This window comes from Girardinichthys multiradiatus, chromosome 20 (assembly GCF_021462225.1).
Source record: "Girardinichthys multiradiatus isolate DD_20200921_A chromosome 20, DD_fGirMul_XY1, whole genome shotgun sequence".
NCBI classification, from domain to species: domain Eukaryota; kingdom Metazoa; phylum Chordata; class Actinopteri; order Cyprinodontiformes; family Goodeidae; genus Girardinichthys; species Girardinichthys multiradiatus.
The window spans coordinates 9,642,257-9,663,973 of NC_061812.1; the positions used below are offsets into that span (position 1 = coordinate 9,642,257).

A 21,717-nucleotide genomic window follows, 5' to 3' on the forward strand; every position below is an offset into this window, starting at 1 on the left:
CTTATAGAAAATATGCAGCATCTTGCTGCAAACACCAAAGGACCTAAGCTACCTCAAGAAGTACAGTCTGCTATGTCCCTTCTCGTAGATGGCATCACAGTTGCATCTCCACTCTAGCCTGTTGTCCAGGTGAACACCGAGGTATTTATACTCCTCCACCACCTCCATTTCTTCTCCCATGATGGAAATAGTTTTTGACTTATTCCTGTTTCTCTTAAAATCTACAATCATCTCCTTTGTTTTAGTCATGTTCAAAATGAGATGATTGTTTCCACACCGTGCCACAAAGCGGTCCACCACCTTCCTGTATTCAGCTTCTTGTCCATCTCTGATCCACCCCACAACTGCAGAATCATCCGAGTATTTCTGCAGATGACAGGAGTCTGTCTTGTACTGGAAGTCTGAGGTATACAGTGAAAAGGAATGGTGAGAGTACAGTCCCCTGTGGTGCTCCTGTGCTGCTGACTACCTGGTTAGACTGGTATATACAGGTCCTTCTCGAAATATTAGCATATTGTGATAAAGTTCATTATTTTCCATGTCATGATGAAAATGTAACATTCATATATTTTAGATTCATTGCACACTAACTGAAATATTTCAGGTCTTTTATTGTCTTAATACGGATGATTGTGGCATACAGCTCATGAAAACCCAAAATTCCTTGGTCGGGAATCCTTTTGCAGAAATGACTGCTTCAATGCGGCGTGGCATGGAGGCAATCAGCCTGTGGCACTGCTGAGGTCTTATGGAGGCCCAGGATGCTTCGATAGCGGCCTTTAGCTCATCCAGAGTGTTGGGTCTTGAGTCTCTCAACATTCTCTTCACAATATCCCACAGATTCTCTATGGGGTTCAGGTCAGGAGAGTTGGCAGGCCAATTGAGCACAGTGATACCATGGTCAGTAAACCATTTACCAGTGGTTTTGGCACTGTGAGCAGGTGCCAGGTCGTGCTGAAAATTGTAATCTTCATCTCCATAAAGCTTTTCAGCAGATGGAAGCATGAAGTGCTCCAAAATCTCCTGATAGCTAGCTGCATTGACCCTGCCCTTGATAAAACACAGTGGACCAACACCAGCAGCTGACACGGCACCCCAGACCATCACTGACTGTGGGTACTTGACTCTGGACTTCTGGCATTTCCTTCTCCCCAGTCTTCCTCCAGACTCTGGCACCTTGATTTCCGAATGACATGCAGAATTTGCTTTTATCCGAAAAAAGTACTTTGGACCACTGAACAACAGTCCAGTGCTGCTTCTCTGTAGCCCAGGTCAGGCGCTTCTGCCGCTGTTTCTGGTTCAAAAGTGGCTTGACCTGGGGAATGCGGCACCTGTAGCCCATTTTCTGCACACGCCTGTGGACGGTGGCTCTGGATGTTTCTACTCCAGACTCAGTCCACTGCTTCTGCAGGTCCCCCAAGGTCTGGAATCGGCCCTTCTCCACAATCTTCTTCAGGGTCTGGTCACCTCTTCTCGTTGTGCAGCGTTTTCTGCCACACTTTTTCCTTCCCACAGACTTCCCACTGAGGTGCCTTGATACAGCACTCTGGGAACAGCCTATCCGTTCAGAAATTTCTTTCTGTGTCTTACCCTCTTGCTTGAGGGTGTCAATAGTGGCCTTCTGGACAGCAGTCAGGTCGGCAGTCTTACCCATGATTGGGGTTTTGAGTGATGAACCAGGCTGGGAGTTTTAAAGGCCTCAGGAATCTTTTGCAGGTGTTTAGAGTTAACTCGTTGATTCAGATGATTAGGTTCATAGCTCGTTTAGAGACCCTTTTAATGATATGCTAATTTTGTGAGATAGGAATTTTGGGTTTTCATGAGCTGTATGCCAAAATCATCCATATTAAGACAATAAAAGACCTGAAATATTTCAGTTAGTGTGCAATGAATCTAAAATATATGAATGTTAAATTTTCATGATGATATTATGGAAAATAATGAACTTTATCACAATATGCTAATATTTTGAGAAGGACCTGTAGACTTGTTTGATTTTTGCATCAAATAATCTGAAAGTTCAACTATGTTATGTGTAACACTTACATTTAAGTGACACGTACTTACTGAAGTATAACACCCAGAGATGTTTCTGAAAACCCAGCTAAAACGTCAACATTTCTAAAGGTTGTGACTAATAGACTTAAGCACTCATGTTCTGGTTTCAAGTTCAAACTTGTTTGCAATTTGACAAAATAGCTAAAAATGCAATGAATCTGCTAAAAAAAAAAAAAAAAGATACCTTTCTTACCTGAAAACTATTGGCTCTAAAAAAAGTCTACAGATCAGCTTCTTTCACCATCCAGTAGACTGTGTGATAATGAGCCAGTCACTTTTCATTGAAGCCTGTTCATTCATTTATTAAAGATGCACCTCTCAACTCATAAGGTTATGGATGCATTTGTGATGTTATCACCAAAAGTTTTAAGATGACTTAACGATAATTTGTGCTACTTTAAGACCATAAATTTTTCCAAAATAATCCATACAGTTCTTGAGATGTCAAAGCTAGTTCCTTATTCGGTTATGATGGCTGAGAATTGTGGCAAAGCAACAAACCACACTGGTCCAATTAATGAAATTAGTTTTACATATTGAGAGTAGCAACAGATAATGTTAAACTGCTGTGTTGACTTTAACTTGAGCTTAGTAAGGATAATGTACAAGTCAAACAAAACAGACATAACTTGTTTTTTTATTTTCTTTATTTGTAATAAACAGTAAATTTTACTGAGGCTGCTGTCCTCTGCCACGTCCAAAGCCACCTCTCTGTAACAGAAGTGTAGTCAGTCAAAATTTAGCTACAGAATCAAATTTTACAGAAGCCAAATGTTTCAAGGACTGTTGAAATCTTAAAAACAGAAACCAAAGTACTTACAAACTGGAACTCTGTAGCAGCTCCAGCACCAGCTTCTGCTTTCTTGTCAGCACCAGCTAGAAACAAAAGTTAAAAATTAAAACATATACACTAGCTCATCACTGTTGGGCATTGCAAAGATTGACATCTTGGTCTTTAATATTCTTTTTAGATATTTAATAAACTGGAGGAAGGTGCCTTGCAACCCCTCATAACACTTTGGTTTGATTTTTAATTCAAGAGCACATTACATCTACCAATAAATATATTCATAAAAATATAAAATTATTTCGTTCCAGTAGCAGTTACTGAAAGTGAGCCGATATTCAGAAATTGGATATCCTTAAAAAGAAGCATTTTTTAACAAAGTCTGATTTCTGCATTTGACTTTTGTACAGATAAGCATTGGAATGTAAATATGTAATGTGGAACAACTTGCTCAATGGGCTAAATATGATATAATGCACCATGCAAAACTACAAACATTGTAAAGGGTTTTGCGTGTAATATACATACGAGGTGCAGCTGATCGTCTGTATGCATCTCTGTCAGCCTCGCCCCGGTTAAGGCGGGCAGGTCTCTCTCCCTCCATTCCTGCACAAAGAACAAAGAAGAATGTTTGGATCCACTTCAATTATAAATGGGTCTGGTTGTAGAAGAGCAGCAATCACTCAATCAGCAGAAACAAAATGTGGCCTTTAACAGTTACAATCAGAACATTGTAAAATCCCTCCAGGTATTACTCAGATGTTTTTGAAGTAAAAAACAAAGGACATCAATGACTTTTGTTAAAAGATGGTTCGTTTAGTCCACCTTTACAACACAGCCAGTCAGAGGTGAAAATTAAATTGAAGCGAAAACTTCATTTTTGAAGCTCCACAGATAAACTCTGGATTTAACAATTTATAAAATTATATTATCAACCTTGATTTACAATATAGATGCATCAAGTTATGTTTTATGTATGACAACAAGGCCCTGCTCAGGGTTTAACAAATTGTTTTCTGACTACAAAATCATAATGAGAGAAACTGATGCCATTACACTTGAACACCTCAAAATGTAATTGTTTGAAAATTGATATAGCAGAGGTCTTGATTAAATCTTTCTAAAAACCTGCATTATACTACAACTTTACACATCCTCACGTATTACCCAAGCAATCTCAAAACATTTTAATAAGCATGAATCAAATTAGATTTCTGCTTGTGAGACCCACCTACACAATTTAATCTAAAATTAGGAAATTAATGGCAGCCAGCCCTGCAAAAACCTTTCCAAGTCATTCATTCTTTCTTGAATTCAAATAGCATTATCACTGGTATATAGATTTGTGTTTGATTTTTGCGTCAAAGAAGAATCTGAAAATTCAACGATCCGTCTCCTCCTCTGGACATAGCAGGAGCTTTAATATTACAAAACATTATATGTGTAAGTAAAGCCCACGTTAATGATTCCTTACCCTTGGGCCTGGGCCTTGCGGTCTCAGGGCGGGTCTGGCGGCGCAGGGTGGCGGGGACGATCTCTGGGGGAAGGTGGAGGAAGTCTCTCAGGTACTGGATACCCTCATTGGTGAGATACCAGTAAAAATGACGCCAGGCAAATTGCTCCTTGACATACCCACAGGATTTCAGTGACTTGAAAGGAAAACACATAGAAAATAATTATCAAAACAAGATGTAATAAAATATATATATATATAGACATGGATTTTTCTGTGGAAAAGAGGTTTTACATCTAACCTCAGAATTTAATGTGACCAAAGCTGGTGTGCCCAGTTCTAAAGAGGAACTGAACCAAAGCCTTCCCGATTAGTTGGAGCAGAATGAAATTCTCTGTCCGATAGATCCGGCCTAGTAGATATTTAATACATCTTTTATATTTTAGTCTCATTCAGGCTTGTAATAAGGTTGTAGCCCACCATTTGTATTTACAGCATACTTACATTACATACTGCAGTTTCAATCCAATGTCCCTTTCCTATTAATCTTTGAGATCTCTATGAGACCCAGCTGCAGAAGGTTTTTTTTTTAATAGTTCAGTGTGTTTGCAACTTATTTGGAAATCCTTCATACAACTATACTGTGAAAGGTTTTTAAGTCATACCCGCCAATTGATGTTTAAATCAACAGAGTTGACAAGCTTTACAATCTGACTATTTTATGTTCCACTGTGCATTTAGATAAATAAATAAAAACTCCTATAATTAAACAATGACTCTGAAAAATGCTAAGGATAATTGTTGGTTGACTGTTGAGTCACTGCTTAGAAGGCAGTTAAAAAAAAAAAAAAGTATTTGTTGCAACTTTTTCTGATATATTGTAATAATTATGACAAAAGCATGCAGTTCTAATATTGTACACATATTGTATAAGCTCACTTTGACACGCTGTTAGCTCCCAACCCAGACCACTGAACTAGACAGGATATACCAGCTTCCAAATACCAGCATGTCCCTCTGACTTATAGCGGATTTGTAACTAACGTCGTGAACTTATGCGGCAGCTACAGATGGGTCATCAACACCAACTACATGCAGGTGTTCCTGAACCGTGAAAACTTATGTTCAGTCTTCTCACCTGCATCGCCTTCATGACATGAAGGTTGGGGACATTCTTGTCAGCAAGCTCGGGATGCTTGGCCAGGTGGACGTCTTTCTTGGCCACCATGACTCCCTCTTTAAAGAGGAGCTCGTAGATAGCAATGCGGTTCTTCTTGGGCATCAGCATCTGTGCAATGACACAAGACAGGTTTCACTTTCCTCATACGACCCCAGCTCATGTTTGTACCACATCAATTATCTCGTGTTTACTTCTAATATTTACATCAATAGCCAGAGATTTTACACACTTTAAAGCTGAAAACAAAAGGACAAAAATGGCAGCCAGCCGTGATAACTAGAGCCGGGAATTCTTCCTCACTCCAATACTAAATATCTACAGTTATTAAGTATTTAAGACAGAAATATGTTACTGCTTTCTATAAGAACAGTAACAGCAAAGAAACGCTAAACAATTTTCCCCTCTAGAACCTGAGATGCTAAAGATATATTCAGATTTTGACACCAAGTTTGGCTTTACCTTTCCACTTGAGAAGGGACCGGAGCCGGAAGGAACGACCGTCGTTGATCAGGAAGGTATATGCTCCCAGCGCCGACCTGCTCGAATGTACTGCCCCCTATTGGCATGGAGGGCCTACCACGAAGAAATTGTGAAAGGCTGCTTCTCGCAACGGTGCGGAACGTGGAGTAAATGAATCAAGATAAAATGAAAACCGGCTAAAACGAGCCCGTGGAAAAGGGGCATATGTTTAGTTTATGGTGTTCCAATTTATTGTATGTGGTGTCATTGTTTCTTTTTTAAACAAAGTTTTTATTGAATTTCAAATGGTTAAACAGTAGAAATGCAAAAATATAAGATGTTGGTCATCTAAAGTTATCACAGCAGACATAAAATTAAATAGAAAATAAAATAATAAAATGCAAGATTCAGACAAATGTTTTTTAGTTTTATACTGTTTATATTGTCCAGTTTGACGTACCGTCATACGGAGCCCGCGAGGGGACATTGGGGATTTTTTTTTTATTTTGCGTCCCCACGCAATACTTTTGCGTTCACTCACAATATTTTTTGCGTTCCCACGCAATAGTCTTTGCGTTATCTCGCAATATTTTGTGGGATAGTTTCCAAACCAGATAACTGCAAAAGTGGAACAAACACTACACCCGTTTCTGAAATGTATTGAGTTTTATTTTGAAACCGGCCTTAAATAAAAGGATCTTCAATCAGACAGTTATTATCCACAAGCTGTCAAACTACTGAACTCTGGACAATAATACTGCACGAAACCACATCTGTGACACTTTATTTGCTTATTACTGCTGCATGATGTGTACATTTTTTGCTCGCCACTTTTGTTTTTATCGTGATTTGAACGGTTCTTCTTATCCTAAGCATTTAATCGCATTGTTGACTGCATGTTAACCTGCATATGATAAATAAACCATATCAATGACATATCAGTGCTGTTTGTTTTGTGAGCAGTTTGTCATCTGTGCTGCTGTTCCAAAATGCACAGCTTTCTCAAGGTGATTAACAGGGACGTGCATAGATAGACGCTAGGTGGTGCTAGAGCACCTGCCCTTTTATCCTTAGGAGAAAAAGGTGCCCTCCTGAAATCTTTTTTTTTTTTTTACAGTGTATAGTGTGGGGCCCAGGGGAAAAATTCTGAATTTAAAGGCCTATAATACCAGCGCCCCACGTTCTGGTAAATTTGGCAGTGTAACCTGCTTTGCTACAACATAAGGTTATTTGGTGCAGAAGACATTTCATGATAAAAGTACACAATGATATAGTCAAGACAAACACGCTGTGCTCAGTGTGTAAAAAGAAAAAAAATTGAAGGATAACGTAAGTTCCAAATTGTACTCAGGAAGTTCAGGTTGTGAATCAGTAATCTAACTTTAAATCAGTCTGTAATAATTTTGTTGCCTTATTAATCTTAAGAATTTTGTCAAATGCATTCTTGTTTTGAGTTTTTTTTTTTTTCCTGGGTGGTCATTTCCCTTCAACCCACAGGACAATTTGTTTCGGGGGTGCTTAGTAATACATATAAATTATGTTCATGTTGTGCCTGTAATAAATCTCACTCTACAATGGCAACCGACAGCTCCATGTTCCGCACAAGGTGCCCTTTTTTTTTCCACTTGAGCACCTGCCCCCCAAAATGTCTGTGCACACCACTGGTGATTAACAACTTTTGCGAGCGAACGCAAAAGTACTGCGTGGGGACGCAAAAGGAAAAAATTCCCCCATGTCCCCTCGCGGGCCTCCGTACCGTCATGTATTACACTAATGAAGAAAATTCACTTGTCAACTGTAACATTAAACCCATGCAGATTTCTTCTGTTTTTGCTTTTTTTTTGTCACATTTCAGATCATCAAACAAAATTTTATTTGACAAAGATTATACGAGTTTTCAAATGATTCGTTTATTTGTTCAGAGGGAAAATACCTATCTAAACTAACCTGGTCTCATGTCAAAAGTATTTCCCCCCTAAACCTATCTGGCTGTCCCACCATTGGGTCTTTAACAACCCTGTGGAGGAATATTCGCCCACTCTGCAGAATTCATGAGTCATGAAGTGATGGCCAGACATAAGCCGTGTGAAATATCACCATTCTGTTTTATTCTCATACTTTTTGGAATCATGTATTTAATGTAATTTTCCTGTATACTTTTCCAGTTGGGTTCTGGTATAACGGGTATGTTTGCTGACCTGTTTTATAGTCAGTTGTAACTGTACAAATTATGAGGATTTGTATGGAAATATTATTGCATAGAAGAGTACGGGCCACCCGCGAAGCTTTTATTTTTGAAAGAGTTTCCCGGATGTGGTTGCTGGTCATTTTATCTAGCTTTATTCCAGCTCTCTCATCTTCATCCATCTACATCCCTCCTATCTGGCGGCTCGTTTCAGCGGAACGTTTTCACATCGGAGGCTATCTTGCTGCAGAGTAAAATGATAACATATTAAAACAAGGCTGAAAATTAATAATTTCAGGTAAGATTTTATTTTTTATTTTTGCGTGTTTGAGGTGTGACGAACCGGCTACGGTTTGTGGCATAATTTATAGCTGCATTAAATCTGCTATCGGTGAGGGGAGGTTCTGGTGATATGATTCCCTTTTACTCTCTGAATGAAGTCCTTGTACTCAGTCTGCGCTGTGAATGTAATTTGAACCACTGTCTACAATTTGCCCCATCATTTGCCTTTTGCATTAAAACTCATTTCCAGCTCGTCTTTTATATATCTGAAAAGATTAAGTTGTAGCAGTTTCAGTGCAGAACTCGCAGTGTGTTCTGGACATATCAGTGCAGGCTGCAGCAGAAGGGGGCTGTTAAAGTAAAACGCTTGTCTCAGGGGAGAGCCGTGTCTCCTCCACACCACTTATTCATCCGATTTATTCAAGGGGGCAGCTGGTGCTGGATCAGGTCTGAGGTGCTGACCTCCATCTGAATGCAGACCCTCATCTCTAATAAGTGCTGTCCACGGTTCTGAACTCAGATCACTAAGAGACTGAAGTACAAACATCCTGCTGAGCTTGCATCAGGTTACTGGCCTCTTTCTATTTGACTGATCAGTAAACAGTCCAAAGAGTCACAGGGTTCCTGGTTGAAATGTCTGGTTAGTTCAGAAAGGCAAAACAATGAAGTAGAGTTTCAGAAATTCTTCAAATAAGAAACAAAAGACACAAAACAAAAACACTCCAAGAAACTAAAACAGTGATGTAAAAGAGCTGAATTTAATCTTTTTGTCTTTCTTTTTCAGGCCAGGCATTTGTTTTTGTAGATCTTAATGAGGAGACCCTCTCCCTGCAAGCTTTTCTTCAGGGTGAAATTGTAATTTATCTCTCATAAGTGGCTTTTTACATATATAATTCAGTAATCAGTCAGTCAGTCATTTTCTACCGCTTCTTCCATAGTGCGTCGCGGGGAAGCTGGTGCCTATGTCTAGCAGTCAATGACGGGAGGTGGGGTACACCCTGGACAGGTCGCCAGTCCATTGCAGGGCAATATATAATTCATACAAATAGAAAAAAAGCAAGCCAAAAACAAAAACAAAAACAAAAAAAAAAACCACAATAAAGTGTTATTCTACAGATTATTCACAAAAAGAGCTCCTGACTTTAATTTGGGAAGCTTAGGCACCTTTGTCTTTCTTGGAATGGACTGAGCAGTGGGTTGTACTGAGTGGTTAAAATGAATACTTCTATAAATAGTAACACAGGCATAACAGGGCAGTTATGATGTGCCCTGGGTTGGGCTCCAGACCCTCCTGATCAAAGGTCGGAAGGTGTTGGCTCATACGCCTGTCTCAGTGCTCCGAACACATTTCCCTCTGCTCTGCCTGATTTTCAAACTTTCAACCTTTCTTAGGTTTTTCAGCATGTCTAAGGGGCAGGTGTAATTTTAGAAGTGCTCGTTTAGAGTCGTTGTGCTTATTTGTAGCTTTCCATCAACAGAACAGAGTTTTGTTCTGTAATTTTCTATGTTTCTCCTAGGATTCAAAATACAATTATCAGCCCAAGCGCGTCACTTTATTTCAATATATGGAGTAAACACATGGAATTTCACTTTATGAGGATTTAAATCATTCCAGCAGGGATGATATCCGGGAGATATACTTTCTGAACCTCACTAACAATGCTATAAAACAAATAAATAATTTACTCTTGTTGGATTTTCTGTCTATTTGCAGTTTATTTTATAAAGTAAGCAGGTTTGCAATATTCCATCTGCTCTTCTGTTCTTCATTAGAAGAAAATTATCTAAACTCATTCCTAAATTTATTAATTTCCCACTAATACACACTGTGTGAGCTGGTGTTATACAGAGCCACTAGAAAGACAATCTGGAACTTTCTGTGTTTTATTTAAAGACAGATTCCTCAGTGGGTTTCATTTTCTCTGTACTCATGAGTGATTTTTTGTGAGTGCCTAAGTGGATTAATCCACTTGACAAATTAGGGACACTCATTTGATTTGCAGCATTCAGTTCCACTCCTCCTTATTTTAGCTGACAGATGAAGTGTCACTGCTAATGGGATTAATTAGAACAAACCTTGTCTTTCAGCTCTATTCTTCTCCATATAAATAGTTATGCTGGTCCCAGAGGGGTTAGAAACAACAGTTTGCAAGCCATTTTCATTTTGTATTTACAAGCTTGGCATATCACATCTGGTGCTTGTTGTTCACAGCCGTTAGATGCTTGAAAAGACACAATTCGGATAGCTTACTCTTGTTTTCTCCCTTTGTTCACTGATTAATACAATAAAGGTTTATCCATCTCTGTCTGGCTTTCAATCAACACAATTTCCATTCTGTTTCGGTTTTTTTGAGAATGACCATAACACTAACATGTTCTGCTGCTGGCCAGATGAGTGAGTTTTGCATACATTTTAAAACCTACCATGTGTTATTTGTTGACAAACATTGTCATTGATTATTTGAATTTAAACTTGAATTTGCTCAGCAACTCAGGCTGAGAGATGAGAGCTTAGTGTACAGGGCCCTGACTTTGCCCAGAACTGTGAGGTAATTTGGACCTGAGATTGGATCGGCATGATGGGAGACTGAGAGGCTGCTTTTCCTCGAAGGTCTGCATTTTTTATGAAATCTGTTCATGTTAGAGTTGTTTTTCTTCGCTTGGATGGATCTATCTCAGCCCAGTCAGATCCCCAGGGCAGCTTATTAGCAGCTCAATTTAAAGTTTTAATTTAAATTGTCAGTAAAAAGCACCACTTCTTCATTAAATGAAACAGCATTAATGTATCCTCCAAATGTTTATTCCCTCCATTATCACAGGCAGCGTTTTATGTTTGCTGGTCATAAGTACTTTTTTTTCTGAACTTTATTTGGAAGATCAGTACTGGTTACTGGTACCAAACCTTTAAAACGTTGTGGTTTCAACACTGGCACAATGTTCCTTTGGGCTGCATCTGAGGTTTAAAGTCCTTTTTAATGAGATGTCAGAGAAACACAGTTTTTTGGGAAATGGAATGGGTATTTTGTAATTAGTGGATTAATCTGGAGTTCTTAAAAAATAGACCTATTTCAATATTAATGCCCTGTTGTGTTCAAGTTAAAAATGTGAAATAATAGTCTATATCTTGTTTCTGGTTAATGTACAGAAAATGACAATTAGAACATGACAAATGGCCAAATCAGTCAGTAATCATTAGCTTAACATTAACAATAGTAAACATTAGGTGTAACAATTACTAATATCTTATTCTAATTTATCACACTTTAAGAAGATTAAGGACAGAAATAGAAAATCTTAAAAAAAAAAAATCTGAGTACTTATTTTTACGCTTTTCAGAGAATGACGTTTTGTATCGATTTCTGTTGAATTAAAATAACATTCCAACCTTTAAGCTTGTCAGACTACATTAAATCAGATCAGTCTAATAAGAAATTAAATCTGCTGCCTCTTCCAAATACTGGATCCACAATATGTGAAGAGACAGCAAATGTCAAATGTATGTTGGAACACAGCTCATACATTAAAACATATTTTTTGCAGTAACCTAAGGGCTTTATTGAGCAATAGCGGCAGTAATCTCAGGTGTATCTTTGTAGGAGATGGTGCATTACAGAAACCATCTCACTGTTAAAGAGGAACAAGAAGACGCTCTTAAGAGGCTGTTAGCTGCAGATTGTCTTTGCTCCTCTGGGGATCCTGTGCATCAGCTTCATGGTGTCAGTGAAATAGTTTATAGCCAAGGAGGGATCAAGGAGAGCCACATGTTGTCATAGTGACTGTGTTAGTCAAAGACTGGGACAATGTGTAGCTTTATTTTTTGATGTACCCATTTTTGTGGGGTTTATAATCACAAGCCTTTGGTGGTTTGCACACCTTATCATTCACAACTTCATTATTCAGCTTCACCACTAATTAAAAAAATAAATCCATACATATGTTTTAATACAAAATGTAAAATAAATTTACAAACAATAAAAATCAATAAAAAGCTATGACTGACTTAAGTTTTTATTAAACACTGAATGATCTGGTGAATTTAATTGAACTGTAAATGTATTGTTTGATTGACTCTGAGCCACACCATCCAAGTCACAATTAAAATCTAATGAAGGTGAAATCTATTAAACAGATTGATTGCCAATATGTATGCAAGTAAACTATTTTGAAATCTTTTACATGTTCATATAAAGGTCCTATGCTTCTTTCTCTTTTTATTCATAAACACCTTTGTATACAGCTCTTTTTTATCACATGTGGTCCCACTGCTGTGGCCTTTAAGCACAGTTACATTAACCTTCATGAAGTGCCTCAGTTTAGAGAGAGAAGAAACACAGACCCAATGAGAGCTGTTATCAAAGCTGGTCTGGTAAATATTTTCAGCTTATGAGGCAAGATAAGAAATTTAACTCAGAGTCTAAAATGACCATTAAATATATTTTTTCTTCTGTTGCAAATGTTTGAAAAATATTTTAATTTACAATGGTTTATTGTAACCTCTTCCCTTTTTATTGGGATGATCTATGAGAACTGTGGTGCATTTGACTTTGTTATATTTTATAATGTCCAAAGAGTTGTAGTTCTCATATCTACCCGGGGGTTTAATGGGTATAATATTAGATTTTGCCTCTGATTGGTTGGCAAAGGAGAAACCAACATTATTTTCCTTACCTTATTAAACTTTTTGAGTAAAAAGGTGTTTGGAAATTTTGAGAAATAGCATTTCTCTGAACAACCTTGTGTCTCTTTTTTATTTTTTGTGTCATTGGTGGCCATTATTTCTAAGTGGACATACTTGAAATGGGGTGGAGGGGGGGAAGACATGCAGGAAAGTTCTCACCGGGTCAGGTCTCGTACCCGGGACATCTGTGTCAAGGCACATATTTCAGGCACATTCATATTTATTGTGCATCAGTGTCTTATGTAAAAAATCCCAAGGCATAGTAAAGGATTCCAAGTTGATTCACTGCCCATGCATCTATGATCTGCCAACAAAAGATAGCTGCAGAACAGAAAGTTTAAGTTTCAAACAGAGGTACTGCAGCAGGTGGGAGAGGAGCATATATTTGAACTAGTGACGCTGCAGTGACTTATCTGATTTAATGACCGTGGTTTTTGTCTGCAGCACACTTCGATGTGGCGCTAAGCCGCCTCTGTTCCTCTGTTTGGTCTGTGCGAATTACCAGCGAGCAACAATGGTGGCTTCACGACGAGCCTGTTTTCATGACCCTCATGTGAAGCAGAGGCATACATTTGTTTTTGGTCAGACAGAGTGTTTGCAGATCTATAGAAGCTACTGTTGTTTTAAAAATCACAGCTGTATTAAACAAGGCCGGAAATAATGTTTAGAGCATTTTAGGGACTTTGCTAATGTGACAAAAACCTGTGTAGTTTGCAATCACTTTGTTACATTATGACAGTCTATTCTCTATGAGGATTTTTCAGCGTGAGGAAATGTTATTAATGAGAACAACAACAGAGGCTTAAATGTGTGCGTGAATGTGGGAGTGTTTACCTCTCAGAGCTTTTAGCAGCTGTACTGTCTCTAAATGAGTCACCTTCATTTTGGCCCACTCAGAGTTATGTTCAGCTAATGCTGGGCTCATTCAGGGCTCGGAGTGTGAGCACATGTAGACTCCAGCAGCTAAATAACAGGCTTCAATAAATTCCCTCACCACTCTGCCACCACTCATTGATTACAAACAAACAGGGAAGCAAAGTACTGATGTAGTTCTGCCCCATATGTATGCATTGATTTGATTCTTCAGACCCTATAATTTAAGAAATAGGCTTTGCAGCGCTCACTAAATGATATTACCATACTATGTAAAGTATAGATTTTTTAAATGGATTCAAGTGCAGTTAATTACTATCCAACATTATGGTAGTGTAACCCAAAAGTCTGTTTGGGTTTTATTTCCCAGTCCTACACTAAAGTTAAATAAGTTGAAAAGTGTGTCTATTCTAAATTTACAAGGGAAAAGAGAAGTATCATTGTTTGTATTTGAAAAAAAAAAAAACTTTAAAAATTTTCTGTGATCAAACATTTGTGTCTGATTTTTGATTTCTGGTTTGTAAAGCTTCAACCTGCCAGTACTAATTTAGCCAATTCTGATTTCTGTTTAAGAACTACAACACAAGAAGACATAAGAGAGTAAAACAGGGTTTTATTAATGTTTGAAATCAATTAAAAAGCTGCCTTTAGCACCAAATGTTAGCAAATAGGGTAGTTAGCATGGCTAGCATTGCTAAAACAGCAGTTTCTTTGTATATTCCCAAGACAATATACATCCTTACTTTAAATCTGACATTTACAAAAGTCTAAATCTAAATTTGTTATGACAGACAGAGGACCAAAGCTCAAAATAATAAAATAGAGCAGCTCTCTCACAGCCTTAATGAACTGCAGATATGTGTAGACATATCTTCAAAAATAGATTTTCTTTTTGGAAAGTTCCTATCATCTTTGTGCGTCCACTGACTTCATTTTAAACATCTCACTGATGTTGAAGATAGCTAACTTTGACGTACACAGTAACTATGTCCACATCAGTGTTGTAGCACATTGGTGCATAAACTGATTGGAAAAATATCAAATTTTTGAGTTGTCGATTGGCTGGTTAATTGTCATGGCTGACCAAGCTGGAAATTGTCTGATTTCAGTCAACAACCATTTTTTTGTGCTTCTCTAAGTCATTATTTGTTTTGTTCCCCCTGTGCTGGAGCTTTGCTGCTTGATTTATTATGATTTATTAACCATCAAACCAGAGTTATATGGTTTTAGTCAAAATTACAGACTCAAGATCAATCTAACTAATAAAAACTGCCAAGCTCCACCTCAATACCTCATCTGGTTACTTTTTTGTTACTGTTGTGAAAGTTTTGTTATATTTACCCATCAGCAATTGTTAATCTTTATAAAAAATGCTTGACATTTCTTTTCAAAATTGGTTTAATAATATTTTGACCAGCACTAGTCTGTTTCCAACTAAATAGCTTCACCAAAACTATAACAAATACTGTAAAAAAATCACAGCAGAAAAAAAACAAAAAACGGTGTGGGGTAAAAAAAGAGACCTGCAGCATTGGTCGCTGGCTGTAAATTACTTCCTGTGGTAATAGAATATAACAGTGGGGTCAAACGGTGTGAGTCCTGGAGGGAGAAACATGATTAGAGGAGACACAGATGACGCATACTGGGGTGGAGATCATCTGTCTGTGTGTATATACTGTATTTTATTTTATTTTTTTTAATCAAGTAAAGTGGCTGAGGGAACCTTATTGATCAAAGACTCAGCAGGTGGTTATTAACTTTTTGTCCAGCCATCATTGTAATTTATTTTCCTGTCATTAAAAACAGAGGAGGTTATGTGTTGCAGAAACGTGTTGAAACATGTATTTGTAATGAATTTCTAGGAATAGTTAAAAAACCGCTCTGCTCAGACTTTCTAATCTCCACGTGAGAAATTCTTATTGATCCTTTGATTGCAGCATGGCTAAATGATACCCTGATGTTGGCTCATCCCTGTGTGCACTCCACACAGTGGGCTTTATCTGACCACCCATGTGGTTATCTCCGTTATCTGTCCTTCCTGCCCATCCTAATCTCTGTGATAAACGTCACTTTCTGGATCGCCTGTGCCAATGTTGAGGCATATTTTTTTAAGAACAACCAGTATGTGTCCAAAGTCTCCACCCTCTTACACAGACAGCTAATTATAAACAGACTGGTGTGTCCTTAAAGGAAATGTCAAAGTCCTTTCTTGCTTAGTATGAGTGTATAAAAGCAGGCTCACCTGCTTTTATGCACACTGCAATGTGTTGGGTTTGTTCTTGAGCACAGACGGGAATGTGCCGGAAATCTGTGGGAGTGACATTGTCAAGGACTTTGCAGAAACAGCACCCAAGGTTCAGTAACTTCTCTGATCTGTGTTGATATATTTATGTTTCTGTAAGCCATGTTTTCTTAAGTAATCATTTAATAATTTGTCTTAGAATCATTGAGGGTTTGACAGGCCTTAATCCTTGCTTATATAATTGAATGTAACAGTACCTCTTTGAATAAAATTTGAACTTTCTTAACATTGCTAAAGAAAATTAAAGGTATATTGTGTTTTCACTCAACATAATCATGTGAATGCAGATAGGGCTAGAAGGTTTTTCAGTCCTGCCTGTAAGTGTTTTCAGAAAGCGGCTGGCGTTGCTGCTCTCAGTGGTCACCTTATTTCCCCAGGACAAATATTATTCTTGCACAAGATGCTTCTGTTTATATTATGTGCAATAGGAGATAGCAGAGGGTAGCAAGGAATAAGTCAAAGGAAAATACACAATGGATACTTTACTGTAAATCTGAATTAGTTCACTGCAAAGTTAAAGTGTCATTCCCCAAAGGCACAAGTTTTTACAGACAACAAAGACACGTAGCATCCACAAGTATCCTGCAAAAATTGTGGTGCAGAATTCAGAAACGTGTCAGCTGGAGAGCTGAAATAATGTCCATGAACAGAAGGGTCTGGTGGTTTTGAGCGTCCATTTACATACCAAAGAAATATATGCTTTTAGATGGTTGACCCACTCTTTTAAAATAAATCATTAGCAGTTGGACTCCAACATTTCCAGTACAAAGAACAGAGAATATATCAACAAAGATGAACAGCTCACCTGCCTTCAGTTTTATTCCGCTTCAAAGAAATATTGTCAAAGAAGGCATGTTTCACTCAAGGTCAAACACTGAGATACAAGTTAATCTTTTCTTTTGCTCTAAATACAGTTGTATTTAGAGCAAAAGCATAGTCCACAACTTCCTAGTATAGGTGAAGTCAAGGCTTTCCTAAAGCCAAATGTTTACCTGCTTTGCCAGTTTTCATGTGTGTTTGGGATCATTTTCAAGCAGAAACAAAAAACTTTGTAAACCATCAAGCTGCTGTTTCGTGAAGGCAGAAAATTTTGAGGTTGTCCTCCCTTTTCATTATTATGTCCACCTTATGAAGTTCACCAGCAAAACAGCCCCAAAGCATGATGCTTTCTCCACCATGCTTAATGGCTGGTACAGTGTGTGAAAACTAATTGACTTCTCCAAATATACCTTTTGTTATTATGGCTAAATAGCCCAGTTTTGGTTTTTCTAACTATAATATTTTTTCTCCAGAAGGCATTTGGCTTGTTCATGTGGGCCGCTGCAAACTTCTATTGAGTTTAACAGTATCAATTTTGGAAGAGCTTCTGTTTTGTTTGGTATCCTCTCACACCATGGCAACGTAAAATTGCTTCACTGTAGACACTGACAATGGTGTTTAAGCAGTTTCCACTTTATGACACACTACAGGCTTGGTGTTTTCTTGTCTTATTGACGGATCTAATATCCTTTTATTTGGGGAGGGACAGGCTTGAGTCAGATGGTTAAAAGTCACACACCATTGAATGTTCATAAAAGAGGATGATCCCAAACACACTTGAAAACTAGTTTGGGATAGATAAAGCAGAGTATTAGGCTTTTGGAACCCCCTTGCCTCACAGGTCTATTGGAGGAAACCAACCAAATTAAATCACATCACCTCCACCTTTTCTACTAGGAGGACTGGTCAAATATCGAGTCAGAATAATACCAGAATTTTATTGATGGCTTCAGATAACATGTGGTTAGGGTGAGACTTAGCTAAATATTACTAGTGTATTTATATGTTTCAGCCTGAATGTATAATTCACCCAGTTCTTGTTTTAAACATTTACTGAAGTTGTTTGATATATGATCAGTCCACTCTGAAAAAAGAATGGTTAAGGTAAATGATTCAAAGTCCCAAATTATTATGACATTTATGCTTATGATGAGTGTATGTAAACATCAACATCTGACCAGTACTATACCTTTCAGATATATGTACAGTGCCTTGTGAAAGTATTCAGCCCCCTTGAACTTTTCAACCTCTTGCCAGATTTCAGGCTTTAAACATAAAGATATAAAATTCTGATTTTTTGTGAAGAATCAACAAGTGGGACACAATTGTGAAGTGGAATTAAATTTATTGGATGTGTCAAACTTTTTTAACAAATAAAAAACTGAAAGATGGGGCGTGCAATATTATTCGGCCCCCTTGTGTTAATACTTTGTAGCGCCACCCTTTGCTGCAATTACAGCTGCAAGTCGCTTGGGGTTTGTCTCTATCAGTTTTGCACAGAGAGACTGAAATTCTTGCCATTCTTCCTTGCAAAACAGCTCGAGCTCAGTGAGGTTGGATGGAGAACGTTCATGAACAGCAGTCTTCAGCTTTTTCCACAGATTCTCGATTGGATTCAGGTCTGGACTTTGACTTGGCCATTCCAACACCTGGATACGTTTATTTGTGAACCATTCCATTGTAGATTTGGCTTTATGTTTTGGATCATTGTCTTGTTGGAAGATAAATCTCCGTCCCAGTCTCAGGTCTCTTTCAGACTCCAACAGGTTTTCTTCCAGAATGGTCCTGTATTTGGCCCCATCCATCTTCCCATCAATTTAGACCATCTTCCCTGTCCCTGCTGACGAAAAGCAGGCCCAAACCATGATGCTGCCACCACCATGTTTGACAGTGGGGATGGTGTGCTCAGGGTGATGAGCTGTGTTGCTTTTACGCCAAACATATCGTTTTGCATTGTGGCCAAACAGTTCGATTTTGGTTTCATCTGACCAGAGCACCTTCTTCCACATGTTTGGTGTGTCTCCCAGGTAGCTTGTGGCAAACTTTAGACGAGACGTTTTATGGATATCTTTGAATAATGGCTTTCTTCTTGCCACTCTTCCATAAAGGCCAGATTTGTACAGTGTACAACTGATTGTTGTCCTATGGACAGACTCTCCCACCTCAGCTGTAGATCTCTGCAGTTCATCCAGAGTGATCATGGGCCTCTTGGCTGCATCTCTGATCAGTCTTCTCCTTGTTTGAGATGAAAGTTTAGAGGGACGGCCAGGTCTTGGTAGATTTGCAGTGGTCTGATACTCCTTCCATTTCAATATGATTGCTTGCACAGTGCTCCTTGGGATGTTTAAAGCTTCGGAAATCTTTTTGTATCCAAATCCAGCTTTAAACTTCTCCACAACAGTATCTCAGACCTGCCTGGTGTGTTCCTTGGTCTTCATGATGCTCTCTGCGCTTTGAACAGAACCATGAGACTATCACAGAGCAGGTGCATTTATACGGAGACTTGATTACACACAGGTGGATTCTATTTATCATCATCAGTCCTTTGGGACAACATTGGATCATTCAGAGATCCTCACTGAACATCTGGAGTGAGTTTGCTGCACTGAAAGTAAAGGGGCCGAATAATATTGCACGCCCCACTTTTCAGTTTTTTATTTTTAGATGCCAATTGTAGTCAGTTAGTCGATTAATGTACCCTCTTTTTAATGCTGTAGAGGATGAAAACTTGATCACAAGTGTGTGTCAATTATTAATGACACATGAATATTAAAAAAGAGGATGAGTTTCAGCTGGAAGGTTGCCTTGTTTTTAACTGTTTTCAGCTGCTTTCAGTGCCGTCTTGTGTTTGGATTGCAATATAATTTGAAAGCTTTTAATCTCTGTTTCGTCTGTGGTTACAATTACATCCTACACATTCACATGCCAACAAATAGCATGACAAACTCACTAGGGCATAAAAAAGAGTTTATTTCACCTCTTTATTGTATCTACAGGCAATGTCTTCTATTCAGAAGAGATGAATAATGGATGAGGTGTCCAACTGTCCTTTAGGCTTTCAACAAAATCTAAATTATACTTATCATACTTAAATAAGTCTTAGTGCAACTGAATATGATTAGTTTCCTTGTATCATAATCTGTGACTCATCAATGATGTGAGACTACATCAAACCTTAAATAGTTTCAGCCCAAGAGTCCGGTTTGCCATCTCTTCTATCTGTTTACACAGAACTGCAAATTATTGATGAATGTGGCTGTAATTATAGGCCTTTAATGTGATGAGGGCAGCAGCACAAAGTTTGTCCTGAGAAAAAGAAAAAGGTCCATTGGAATGATACAGCCCAGAGGTGTGTGCTCAGAGGGTGGGTTTGTGTATATGTATGTGTGAGGATGTTCTAAGGGGTATAAATCAATAGTTTATATCTGTCCAATTAACTGGGAGGTCAAGCAAGAGGTGTGTTGCTCTATGTGTTGCTTGCATTTCTGCTCTGGCCCCAAGGATTAAATTCATAAGTCAAGACTAAAAAATTAAATATAAGACAAAATGTTCTCAAGAAAGCAATAAGAAAACATAAATACAAAAAACACAAAAATATTATTAATTTTAACTGGCTATACAAAGATTTTTAGAGTGTAAAGCAGGTATTTTCAATAGTTTTTAATTTATCTTGTCGGCAAACTTTATGTTGACTGTGTGAATCCCTGTGTTAGAGAAAATGACTGGAGGTGTAATTCCTTTTTAGCAGTATAGTAAATATAAAAAACAGCAGGATGCAAAAATTCTGAATATCAAATTCGGTTCTAATTTCACCAAAATATGAAGTGTTGCCAAAAGCATGCAACCTCCCTCCCCAAACTAGATGTTTATAGTGATTGGTCAGCTTTAGTAAACACCACAGATTCTGACAAGGACTCTGCAGTATTTTCATTTAGTCTGACAGACGTTCTTCCTGAAGTATTTCACTATGACAGAGGAACGGTTCCTGTTGCAAGGCCGTTTGGCCATTTATGTTTGAGCTACAAGCCATGAGGGATGCAAAAGCAAAACTGAAACAAGCAGAGAGGCTAATAATGAACGCCTTCGGAGCTTGAACCAGTATGAATCTATTTATATTCCTGCTGGATGATTTGATGATTTCCATTCATGTCTCTCACTTGCAAAAGCCAAATTCCGAGGCCTTAATTATGTGAAATGCAAGCACAACAGTTACTGTAGTATCTTAAATAAGTCATGCAATTTAAAAAGATGTTTGTGTTTTGCTTTTTTTACACTATACGTATCTCCTAGGACCGACTGCAGCATAAAAGGGCTGCGGAGAGAAATATTTTCAAAATTTGTGTGGGTGGTGGCCTACAGTGGGAGTCTTTGAATGCAGTAGAAAAGCAAGCGGTGTGTCTGTCCTCCGTTCCACCTGTCCTCCCCACTGAACTGAACAGTCAGCAGAGATTGAGGGCCTTCTTTGCCTCTCTGTTGTGTTTCCTGTCAGGCTGTGATTCATGTCATAATGATCAGGCATCAGCTGAGACTCCCACAGAGACAGAATGCTTCATAAAAGTTACTAAACCTGCATTGTTCTGAATGTCATCATAAGTTAATTATTTATCATTTTATAGCTGTTATGTCAACACCACTGACATT

The 21,717-nt window shown here is 38.2% G+C and overlaps 2 protein-coding genes across 3 annotated transcripts in view; one reads left to right on the top strand and one right to left on the bottom strand.

Annotated features, from left to right (window-relative positions):
- Window positions 1-2,687: 2,687 nt before the first annotated feature.
- Window positions 2,688-6,094, bottom strand: rps10 (ribosomal protein S10). The gene is made up of 6 exons (XM_047348001.1): window positions 5,938-6,094; window positions 5,437-5,586; window positions 4,320-4,494; window positions 3,374-3,451; window positions 2,879-2,934; window positions 2,688-2,769 (listed from the first exon to the last, which is right to left on the bottom strand). The coding sequence occupies exons 2-6, from the start codon at window positions 5,584-5,586 to the stop codon at window positions 2,728-2,730; spliced, it is 501 nt and encodes a 166-aa protein (XP_047203957.1). The 5' UTR covers window positions 5,938-6,094; the 3' UTR covers window positions 2,688-2,727.
- A 2,188-nt stretch (window positions 6,095-8,282) lies between these two features.
- Window positions 8,283-21,717, top strand: part of pacsin1b (protein kinase C and casein kinase substrate in neurons 1b) — a 35,784-nt gene continuing 22,349 nt past the window's right edge. Inside the window, exon 1 of one of the 2 annotated variants that reach the window (XM_047348448.1) lies at window positions 8,283-8,420. The gene's annotated coding sequence lies outside the window, so the exon portion shown is untranslated. Of the gene's footprint in view, window positions 8,421-16,186; window positions 16,310-21,717 lie in introns of those variants that run through there. The other variant, XM_047348447.1, reaches the window with a different exon arrangement.